We start from the raw sequence: 13076 nt of genomic DNA, 5'->3' as shown, positions 1-13076 counted from the left end.
GAATAAAGTTATTGAATAAACACCATGTGTATGGTTGTATGTCTATCTGTATGTCTGCCTGTCGTCTGTATGTATGTGTGTGTGTGTGTGTGCGTACGTACGTGTGTGTGTGTGTGTACATGCGTATGTATGTATGTATGTATGTATGTATGTATGTGTGTGTGTATGTATGTATGTATGTATGTATGTATGTGTGTGTGTATGTATGTATGTATGTATGTATGTATGTATGTATGTATGTATGTATGTATGTGTGTGTGTATGTATGTATGTATGTATGTATGTATGTATGTGTGTATGTATGTATGTATGTATGTATGTAAATATAAACTTGACAACATAGCCGCTAAGGTTGTAAATATTTAGTTTATTAGTGACGTCATGTTATTGTTGATTTCAGTGTCATATTGGATTGGAAGACAAGAATTGTTCAAATAAACCTTATTTGCTAATGTCCCCTATTTCCCAAGTGATACCCAATGTAATATAAATTTCTGGCTTGCACTATTTGTCGTTTTGACATCAACTATCTCCATTCCCGGTCCCGTCAAAGCCACAGTAAATAAGTAGAGAGCGCGTTGAATTAAAGTCTTCAACTTAGAAGAAACACAACAATCGCCCAGAGGGCGCTGTATTGTTGAAAGGGCCATTCAAGCGTTGTTCATCAGTTTACTTTCACATACCACTTTTGGCAAATCCGATAATGAACTGTATTCCTAACTGAAGTCGTTTCTAGACGCTGTCAAAGTTTTATTGCTGTGTCTAAACTCAGTTTACTAGTATTTCTAATTACATGACAAATAGTAGACGCAGAGGGCGTCGTTACTTGTAATTATTCAAAGTTGGGTCATCAAAAAAAATACACTATTGGCATTATACCGATCAGTTGTCTTAAGAGAATGTCTTTCAAGAGAACTGTCCTTTTATTTGTAGTTTGGTCATCGTGGTTACTTTCATAATAGTTGTAATTCAGATACGGTTCTGTGGCGGAAGAGGAAAGGAACTACGACTATACATAATTGGGATAAAGAATAAAGCCATTGAAAGTGATGTATTTTTGTGAATTACTGTGGATTCTAAACTGATCGTTAGGACCGAGCTGCAACCACACTTGATCTCCAATATCTAGATCTAACATTACACTCTGGGTTTGCATGATTTCTCTTTCATCATTGATATTATCCGGATCTGTTAACATAGCGACCTCCGACGTAATATCATTCCCCGTTTCGTCCTCGGCTAATCTTTGTACTAGATTGACACCAATATATGCACCGGCATAGGACCGCATGGTGAAGGAGAAATAATAGATGCCTGGCACTTCGCACGTAAAGATGCCGGTGTCGATGTCAAAGTCCTTCCCTTTGTTGGCATGCTGGATGTCGTAGGTAATTGTTTGAGGTGTTCCCGTTATACCATACATAACTCTCGTTCTTACAGCCGAGAAAGCACACTTTTTTGAAGCTGTAAACAATTCAAATTAAAAAATTAAAGACACATAAAATTTTACATACAAGGGGAAATTATTCTATAAGCCATTTTGTTGAAACTACAAATAATACTTTTTACTCCTTTCTCCAATTTTTCTCAAAGTTTGATAGTGATAAAGTGAGACAAAAATTATTGAGCAAATCCCCAATTTACATATAAAACGGGTAATAATTTCTTATTGGATACAAAAGTATACGATAATTTACCAACATCTGCAAAAACCTAAAATAAATTAAATGAAGTTATTGAAGTGAATGATGGAAATATGTTATTCATAGTTCTAAGTATTGCAGTATACAAAGTGCACGTGAAATAAAGTCACTTTGGAACAACTACTTAAAAATAAATGATTAAATTTCGACTCAGGCCCGATATTTCTAGTTCGATAAACATGGCTGATTAATTGAAGAGACATTGTCTGGAACTTGTACGCATTTCGACATTTATTTTTATAATAAAGTAATTATCTATTTTTCACTACTTACTCGAAAACATGCCTACTTATCAGAAGTCACTGGCAGAACTCTTACACTATAGCTCAACCTACTATTAATAGAAAATATACCGATCTGATCTGGGATTCAAGGTTATAAGTATAATGCCATATTTACATATGAAATCTTTTCTCAGACATCTTTTTATTCGTAGTGTTTGACCCTAGCTCACGTGGTACATCAAGCAAGCCTGCGTGATCCTGTTCCCATATGGGTTTTGATCACACGATGGTATAACGTTGTCTTTATATGCGAAAAGAAACTTCTATTTCCATGGTTTTCTTTTCCCTTCCTAACCTATATCTACATGTATGGGTGCTGGTTTACATGACCTTCGTCTCATTGGTGTATACAACTCACAGTATCGTCATTTCTCTTGAGACTTTGACTAAATGAATACAATATTTGGATTACAGTGTCTGATTTTTTTTCGTTCTTTATCAGGATGACTGTGTCGTTACACAGCCATGAAACCGCAGCGTGCTGGGGGTCACGTGACATAACGTTGTCGGCTATGCGTTGAGGGACATGATGCTGTGATACGAAAAAAAAAAATTTTCGGACCAAATACAAATGTTACCATTGCTTTTTAAATAACTACCATGATTTTGTTTTTACTTTTTGAAATTTTCGAAGTTTTCACACCGGTCTCCGAGTCGCTCTAACATACTGCAAGAAACACACCCCAATTAGAGAGAGACGACGTGACAAGGCTAGGCCTAGCGCGCCTGGGGCCAGATTCTGTTTGTCAAAACGCGCCCCCATGATTCATTACTTCGCGTTCACAATTAGTAAATTGTTTTCTATTTGCTTCGTTTGAAATTATTGTTTATTTGTTTGTTGAAATTGTTGCTAACAGTAATCTGTAACGTGTGTACTTCTATCGTAGATACGTCATAATTACTTTTTGCAACTTTCATTTAAATTCGTTTATCTTAGACTGGATACAAAGCACGTATCCTTATTTGTGAAACACTGTCAAAATGCTGGTTTAAAGTGAAAATATAAATACAAAATTCATAAAACCAGCGTCTCCTTATATCGGTTACTACGGTAACATACGCCACAGTGTCAAATCTCTTTCTCAGCATCTGATTCAAGTTTGTCTCAATATGGCTGCTGTTTTAGCCCTAAAAGATATCCTAAATTTCCCGCGTCTATTTATCTCCCATCTTTGTTTACATCTAGTTGTGATTTTCAGAGAGTTAATTAATGATTACTTACATCAAACACTTCTACAATTAATTTCTTTTTCTATCACAGTGATCTGAAGATTGACATGTTTTAGATTTAAAATCGACACAAATAGGACAATGGGTAGGGTGGTAAGAATCGTAGAGGACTAAACTTTTATCAGATTTGTAAATTTTCTGATGATTTTTGTTAATTTTATGAAGATGTTCGATGAACTGTGAATTCATTTGTTTGCGCCTCTTTCATTTCGGAGTGACATAATGATAAATGACGCTGAGATGAAATTCTACTCAATATGCCCCTTTACAGGAATACCGTCTCTGAAAAAGATAGTCTGAATAGTTCGAAAGTAGCTACATAATTCTTGAATCTTTCCAGTATAATTTAGTAGTTTTGTTATATTTTTGAGAGAGTATTTTGTAGCCTAGCCCGAGATCATTTCAATCTCCAAACACAACGCCAACTCTCTCATGTGAAAGTTGTTGACACCAAATCGCACGACGCCAACATATTCAAACCGTCACCCACCCTTTGAACAAATTACAGGGGCGACACGTGACGTCATTAATAATACAGGAACATACCAGTCCGTAACAGACTGTCGATTTCCTTGCATTTACGCTACGCTTTTGTGGTTTTCATGCGTGAGCATCCTCGTTCGCAAACAATTCGTTGTAGACTCGTCAACTGTAAAACTCAGTCGGTTCGTCGAAGTATTGAGCGATTTAGGGAATTTAGCTAATATCACTTTAGAATTATAGCTATTATGCGGAGGGTTGAGTCGCTGACAGTTTACGCGGTTATTCTAGTGCCACTTGGGAGTCTTGCACTAAAACCAACCTGTGGCTGCCAATTTATTTCTTCCCGCAAAAACCGGAAGATTATTTCAGCTTCCTTGCACGGGCATACGAGTGTACAGCTTAAACAGTTGTGTTAGACTCTTCCGATGCCTGTCCTTGCCATTTCCTAGTGTTGAATAGGTCACAATATCCCCCTAACGAGGATAAATAAATTCGTCCAGATGGGGCTGTCAATAAAAACGTGTCATTTCTTTTTGAAAATTGTAGGGAATTTTTCAATTCTAAAGACTGTTTTGAAATAGATAGTGTCGACGGCACACCCCTACCAACTTTCCATTTTGAGTAATCCTCCCTTTAATTGACACCCTTAGAAAACAAAATAAACACGGCTATTTTGAAAGATTGTCGTCCGATCCTTAGTCTGTGCCTTTAATACACCATGCGTAAGCCGAATGACGTCACAAACTAAGCAGACATCTTCCAACCCGCGTTGGCGAGATGAGAATCACGGAGGAAGCAACAGATGTCAGCTTTATCAAGTAATGTTTGTTTAAATGATAAGAGTATTCGACACAATATCTAGTGATATTGTATTGTGTATGTATTATATTATATTATATTATATTATATTATATTATATTATATTATATTATATTATATTATATTTTTATATTATATTATAATCATTATATTATGTTATGTATATTACATTACATTATATCATGCTACATCATATCATATCAAATCATATCATATCATATTATATCATATCATATCATATCATATCATATCAAATCAAATAAAACCATATCATATATCATATCATATCATATCACATCATATCATATATCATATCATATCATATATCATATCATATCATGTCATATCATATCATATCATATCATATCATATCATATCATATCATATCATATCATATCATATCATATCATATCATATCATATCATATCATATCATATCATATCATATCATATCATTCTAATGAAACTATGGGCTACCCAAAAAACATGCTATAGTCATTGATCATAATTTTATAGCGTATTACACAGAGATAAAGCTGGAGTCTGATAACGTGACGTCATTCCATCTTATCAATATCATGAGTACGTAACAATTCAAATAAGAGTCTCTATCAGCGTTTCCGCTGTGTTGTTTTTTCACAGGTAGATGACATAAGACTGGCAGTAACCATATGATGGGGGGGGGGGTAACTGTACCATGAACAGACTAGTAATTTTACATATCTGTACCTAACAAATAAAATTGTCTGGTTCCGATTACGCTCAATTTTAGAATAGGTGGAGTAGGTAGATTTGTTATTATTATTATTATTATTATATATATATATATATATATATATATATATATATATATATATATATATATATATATATATATATATATATATATATATATATATATATATCATATGTGAGTGTCTAGTTCAGGTAGTTATGTTTTCCATTGTTTTCCATATGGTCTCTGTGTTATTGGTTTCTTCTCATCAGATGTACAGCCTTTACAGATTATCTTTTCAAGTTGATGTCAGTTTCCGTATCCACTATTTGTTGCGAGACTTCACAATTTTCGCGATTTTATTATTTTTTTCTCGAATACGAAAAAAAAGGGTTAGGGTCGGCAGTGAAAAACTAGGTGGGGTCAGGTAACCGGAACCAGAGAATTTTTTTATTTGGCCTTAGAAACGTATGTTAATCTGTTCATTTTATTTAATTTCGGTGCTTTTGGAGTACAATATCGACAAGGAACGTCCCATTAATCGTCAGTTAGCCATTTTAGAATTCAATATGGCCGCCAAATACTGTGTTCCTTCGACACACGACTGTGAACTCCAAATTTCCAAAAAAGACGAGAAAAAGTTTCAAAAAGTGACGAAGTTTGGAGAGTTTTAAGAACTTTGATCTACAGACGCGTATTAAACTATTCTTTCTCTATCAATATGATTTTGTTTTCAGACAAGCGATATCGGTATATATGAAATGTTCAAAGAAGTAAAGAAATTGTTTGCAATTTGGATAAAATTTAATTGGCAAACTATGCAAATAGCACCTACTTTCATTCTGTATCGCAGTTAGCTGCTTGATAAGTAGTTCACTTTTCCTTATAATATCTTCAGCGTCAGTGTTCCGAGCTATAGTCCCGTCGTTATCAGCAGAAACTTGTCTCTCTACGTTGGACATTCGCTTTTGGAGTTCCTTCTGCTTCTCCGATAGCCTGGTAACTTTGGTTTCTTCTGCATTCAACCGCCTCTTCAAGTCCTTATTCTCTTCTTTGACGTTGATGGCGTTGTCGATCATGTCATCATCATTACTGGCTGTTTTTCCAGTCTTTGTTTGCTGAATCGCTAACATGGATCGCAGCTGAGAGTTTTCGGACTTCACTTCTTGCAACTCAACTTCCAGTTGTTCCATACGACGACTAAGTTCAGCTAAAACATCGTTGTCGTTAGGGGGCGCTCTCGCCATGACTCCAACAAGAAATAGCGTCAACACGTAAAGTTTCATGTTAAAACTTTTTGTTCAGTCCAAATCAGGCGGCCAATAGTCTGCAAAAGAAAGAATATGTGACGTATATTAATCACTTTTCAGTAAATTTCTATTCATCTTTAAAAATCAAGTAAAAAAAATGAGAAACTTGTATTTGCCAAAAATCATTCATTGTATTGTTCCTCATAATTTCGATATTCCTATTTTTTTACACCATTATTTATATAATTCTTCACTCTTTTATCACCTGTTTGTTTATATCCTCGTGTCGGTTATATAACATGAATTCCTGTGATCTACCATTTTGTTTTGTTTTCTCTACTCTACTTCTCTGAACGCGACTCTACTCCACACTACTATACCATGCATGCTCTACTCAACTCAACTCAACTCTATACTCTACGTATACTCTACTCTATCTCCCTCTATTCTACTCTGCTCTTATCTTTCCTCTATTTTCTACTTTATTTCAAAGTAAGATTGTAAATGTCTGCTTCCTTTGGATAATTCATTTATTAGTATTCTTCATATCGTCCTTCGATTCTTTGCTTACATTTAGTGGGTTTTTTTCCATATTCAGCCCAAATTGACACTAAATCCGTTTCAGTGTCGTTAAAATCTCAATCAGAAGTTCAGCATGGACGTAGTATCGGTTACCCAGACTATCACCACCGGAGCTCTACTACAAGACCACCCTCTCGTCTCGGTGTCTCGTGGCAGAGCCCCCAGCGGCGAGAGTCCGTGTAACCGAGCTCACATGGACGGATCCTTTTAGTTTAAATTCACTATCCCATGTTCATAAACCATTATATTTCTGTTGTGAAAAGTCAGATGTCATGTCTGTCTATCGCGCCACAGCTGTTCTTTACAATATGATATACATCATTTGTCATACGTCATAATGATAAATTTATATCAAAATCTACCAATAATCACAATTTCAAAACATATGTTCATATAAATGTAATAATTATCACAAAAAAATCATTTTTGTTACAAGTAAAGTAACTGTAAAATTCCAGATAACAATTTTTCACACACACCATGGAGCTGTATTTTTCTTAATTTGCTTACAAAAATCGGAAAAAAGGTCAACACGGTATAATGTGACATGCAATAACAACGCTAATAAATCGTTTGACGAAAGTCAGTTCAATGATTTTAAACAATGTACTAGGTATTTGCTTGAAGCACGGACATAATTTAATTTTCAACGAAAAATACAAGATTTTTTCCTTTGCAACTGGGACATTTTTTCATCAAGTAACCCAAAAATATATTCACTAAAAATTAGTGATCATGAGTTAAAAGACGTTGTATTAGTGATCAATTTGTTTGGCCATACGATAAAATGTAGCAATATTGGTTGGTTACAAGGTTCTGTCGAGCCAGACGACGTTTTGGTTCAGGTCTCATGATTTTCATTGTAGTTTGCATGATGACGATTTGTACCGCGACGTATGTCAATACGTAGCATTTATCGTTTGATATATCGTTTGCCATAAAAGTGCTGGTACATACCACCACAAATATCACAAATAAGTAGCATGGCTGTGTTTAACTCTAGGGCGAGTGTTTTTTATCCTGGACTCATTATTTTGACGGCTGTGCCAAAGCAACGGGCTGGATGTACAGTTAAATCTTCGACTACTAGAAAGACGCACGTCCTGTGTGTCTTTTATTGTAGTTTTAACAAAACGTAATTTCATCAATCAACAGTGCAATATAAAATATCAGAGTCGTCCAATATTTAAACATATGTAGTTCTGATATTAAACACAAGGGTTTCGGGGTTTTTTTCTGCAACATCATTATATTGTATTCATAGTGGGATGAAAATATACAACGAAAAACAATTACGTTAAAATAGATCGTCGACTGGCCCGATAAAATTCTTCCCAAATTTGCTACATTTTATTGTTTGGCTCGACAAATAATATAGCTTAATTATCATATCACCTGCCTTGACAAAAATCTTACTAATATATTACTAATGTTATTTTCTTGCATGACAAAAAATGATAATTATGACATTTTACTGCATTTACATTGTCTGATAAAAATATATTGTTACAATGAATGTGATTTGGCAACGACAGAGACGATAATGTAACTCAATAATGTAACTGTAATGAAAATGTAGCAAACTTCAAGTTGGTAAAATTTTTGTCACGCCAGACGATAAAGAGAAGCAGAGTTGGTAAGATTTTTTATCGCGTCAGGTGATGCTTTGCATCAAGCCATTCGACTTTCATTGTAACGTATGATGCAATGCCTAACCAGGCGGCTATGTTTTCCGTGCCCTTCCCTTCAGTTCTCATCGTTCCCTCTATTGTTTATTATTTCTCTTTCGACCCATCTAGCATCTCCTTTCCTCCCTACTTTTCAAACTGTTCGTTTTACCGTAAGGTTGCAAAAAAACTGTTCGTTTTACCGTAAGGTTGCAAAAAATATGTGTAAACGTTGCTATCCTTTCATCTCTTACTAACAGTTATTATTGAAAACAATACCCCAAGGTAACATCAGGAGTAAACTATTATTTTGGCAGACCCATTCTATACCCGCGCATTTACTGGTCCTGCCGTGGCGACAGCAAAACAGCGATCAAAGCAAACGACTACATTTGTACTGTGGAGTCGATTACAAATGGTATTCGTAATAACAGCATTAGGGGGTCGGATATGTATGTAGCTACAGTTAAAAGCAAAAATGAAAATATTTCAATTTCATATTTTTGACAACTTAGAACAGCTAGGTCAAGGAAATTGCGAATCATAGCAATTATTTTATCATCCTAGCACTGATGTATATTTGAAAATGTCATTAAAATCCATTCACACAAACCATATGTTTGATATAGTCATTGAAAATTGAAGTCCGCCTAACAACGATACAAACTAATACCATGCCACCTGACACACACACACACACACAAACACACTGCCACCAGACTGGACAGTCCCAATGACAGAAATCAATGATAAATCGTCTTCGTATTGACACGATACCCTACTTCACCACAAACAGATAACCTTCATAGTGTATTTAATACTAGAATGGAAAAATTCTCCATTTGTTGAAACAATGTCATTTTATCAGCTTTCCGTATGTACATGAGTCGTGGCCCAGAACGGCGACAGACACTGTAGTTTGACAGCTGTCATGCAGTCCTGATACAGACGGCATGTATCAATGTAAAGCACAGCCCGTCACATCTAGTCATTTAAAAAATGCCATTCCATGCAAGTAATCGCTATTTGTTGATAAATATTCCTGAATGTCATTGCTAATTTTAAGCAGGTGATTCCAGAATTAAACGTTTTCATTATTAACTCTACGTCATCGTGACGACTTGTGTACATAACAAATATCTGAACATACCCGTATATGATTGCGTAGAGCAAAATAAGCAAAAATGTACATTACCTGTTCAGATCGACGTCCGTCAATGAAAGAATCCCAAATTTCGAGTACCGCTCTACATCCAGTTTCTCAGGGTAACATACCTTATTTGGACGATACCATGTTGACAATGAACGGGGAGCAAGGTCTTATGGTGCAACAGGTGGTAGAACAATCATTATAGTACTGTGTAGTAACAACGTATCCCACTGGCCAGTAAGCTTATACGTGAACAATTATCATTGGTATGATTGATCGGAGACACTGTCAATCACCGAAACTTTCTTTTGTCGTTATGTTAATATCCCGGTCCGCTCCTCGCTCATCCCTAATTCAAAGTGTCGAAACCGAGTCTATATAATTCATAACACCTCGATAATTTGTTTTGCTCTTAGAATAACTTTGGTGGCAATTGGATTTATCGTATCAATTTCCTAATTTGTTTACTATTGACAAGCAGGTGAAAATCTTCTCACAGTTTCCACAGCGCAGTAGATTTGCAACTGCCGTGACGTCAGAATTTAGCCAGGTCTCATTTTGACTGGGCTTTATTATTTGTTCATATGTAGATATGATGAACCCATCTATCGTCAAAACGTGTGTGCATAAATCTTGGAATTTGAATTCTGCTGGTAAGCTTGTTTAACAGTTTAGCCAATCAAACGCAATTACTTGTATAAATATCCAATGACAAAGAACTAGACGCTGGACCGTCTTCGCCATTGACGCCTCCTTGTCGAGAAGAAAATGTATTATTATGTAATGAATGTTCATCGTCGTCGTCGTCGTCGTCAGCACCACCACTACCATCACCACCACCACCACCACCACCACCACCACCACCACCACCAACGTTGTTGTCATTGTCAGTGACAACGACGACAACAACAATACTATGTTCCCTAAAAGATATTGTCCATTCTACCATTACTCGAAGAAATAGTTTTGTACTTGAGTTTGACTTTTCAGTGAGTTGCATATTGTTACGATTAGAAAAAAATCACACAAGCCTGTGGTTAATTATACAAATTTTCTGGCACCAGCGATTTGGTAATTTGCATATAACAGATGGCCTAGCACCATGGGTAGTGAATGATACGACGGTACTCCTACCTGCCAATGATTCAACGATGAAATACAGGACGAGAAATAAAAGTTGCATGATATGAGCAGTCCAGCTGTTATGATGAACTACATAATTCAATGCAACCAACATCACAATAAATTAAATCAGTCCACGTTGACTGTTTACGTAACAGTCATTAACAAATTATCATTTTTCCAACTTTTTCCAACTTGGTTTCCAAATGCCGGCTAAACATTGAACTTGTCAATCTTAAGCCAATCTTAAACATATAAGAACCTAATTCAGTAAGGGAAGGGTCAGTAAAATGGGTGAAGGAATCGGTCGTTTGAGTTCAGACTCTGAGTTGAGTATGATCATGCCAGTCAGAATGTTGAATTTGCGAAAGACTTAAATACACAGCCCAATCGTACACTTATACCATCGTATCGTCAATAGGTATAACAGACTTTGGCTAAAATATCAATGTATTGGTCGATATTTTGTGTGTCTACAATTCTGACTTGTATAGTCCTAAAATTACGTCACCAACAAAATAGAGCGTTTGGTGTACTTGTGGGTCGTATACAGTGTAATATCAATGGATGATAGTGGTATGACTATATGCTATGACAAGGGAGGTAATAAAAGTACAGGATCCTGTAAATATACCAGAAGTTATGTCTACCGTGGTTTAAGTTACGCCAGGGAAAATAAATCCCAGGGCATATTTCAACCACCTGTTAAAATATACACTAGACAATCAACATGATATATGCGATTCAATTGAAGAGACAAAATGCCAGGAATGAAATGATGGAATAAGTGGCTTTTACATGATCCACTTTTTGTATACTAGTAATAGCTTCAATGTATCGTACTCTATATTATATAAACAGCTATATATTCAATTTTTCAATCTTCTAAATTCCAGAAAGATAGATAATATAATTACATCAATCATTGAAACATTCAATTGATACCAATTCGTCCAATACTTACTTTCAGTTGACGTAATTACTCCGCTATTTAAATCTACAAGTGATGAGGACCCACTTTATACCTATACATAATCAATATATACTGTCTGTCTGTCTGTCTGTCTGTCTGTCTGTCTGTCTGTCTAGTCTATCTATCTGTCGGTCCGTGGCTGTGAAGATTGTGTTATACATTGTCAAGACCGGTTCATATATTTCTTGGATGTTCAGAATAACTTACACACAAATTGCATTTCACAACATTTAAAGTTAACTGTCAGTTATATATGTTAGAATGGAAGAAATTGTAAATGACAATATATACAACTAAGACACGCAGTATGCCTCACTAGCTATCAAACAACTTAGTGACAAATTAAAACTAATTAAACTGTGGCAATAGTGTGGATTAGCTTTGTAACATGTTATTATATTCTGGATAATACGTTATAACCTATCATATTGAATATAGACAACTAATTACTGCTGTCAGTTCATTTTTATGAATTCCGCTGTAATGTTATTGTGGTTTATTTTTTTAATATCTCAATCCTACTCTTCAATCTTATCGGTGTACACGCCAGTATTCTAATTGGAATAGACCACTTCTCAATCTCAAAATCTAAATGTATGAACTACCATAACAATTAACGAGTATAAAATTTTGATTACCCCAACAGCTCTCTTTTTATGTTGTTGTTTCGTTGGGGATTTTTTTGGAGTAGAACAAAATTGTTTCGTGATAACAGGAACATGCATTCGAACGACGTGTGATTTTGAATTATTAGCTGTCAAGAGGACAACAATGGACACTACATCACCCGTAGTGTTAATTAAATTGCATTTAGTGTATATAATATTGTTGGTTGATTTGTTGGTCGGAGAATACTAAACGATTCTTACACTCACTGTCGTATGAAATAGTAATGGGCCTTCCTGAATGAAATGCTCCTCTCCATCATCAAAATGACAGTTTGATATTAAACTGTTATATATGTACGTATGCTTATATATACAGGGTATTACATTGTATTAGTCACATTTAAGCCAAACACAAGTTTTCGCATCTTCCAACCGAAGTATTGTCGACGTTTATAACAATAAAGATAGCAACACACAGTTTACTAAATTGA

At 35.3% G+C, this 13076-nt stretch overlaps 1 protein-coding gene across 1 annotated transcript; it reads right to left on the bottom strand.

Moving 5' to 3' along the window:
• Positions 1 to 384: 384 nt before the first annotated feature.
• Positions 385 to 10088, bottom strand: LOC144442545 (uncharacterized). Its single transcript, XM_078131920.1, has 3 exons — positions 9928 to 10088; positions 6069 to 6560; positions 385 to 1464 (listed from the first exon to the last, which is right to left on the bottom strand). Exons 2-3 carry the CDS (start codon positions 6517 to 6519, stop codon positions 1010 to 1012), a joined length of 906 nt encoding a protein of 301 aa, XP_077988046.1. The 5' UTR covers positions 6520 to 6560; positions 9928 to 10088; the 3' UTR covers positions 385 to 1009.
• Positions 10089 to 13076: the final 2988 nt, after the last annotated feature.

The sequence above is a fragment of the Glandiceps talaboti genome, chromosome 11 (assembly GCF_964340395.1).
Source record: "Glandiceps talaboti chromosome 11, keGlaTala1.1, whole genome shotgun sequence".
Lineage (NCBI taxonomy): Eukaryota > Metazoa > Hemichordata > Enteropneusta > Spengelidae > Glandiceps > Glandiceps talaboti.
The sequence above is the reverse complement of the archived record's forward strand: the minus strand, read 5'-3'. Positions and strand labels throughout refer to the sequence as shown.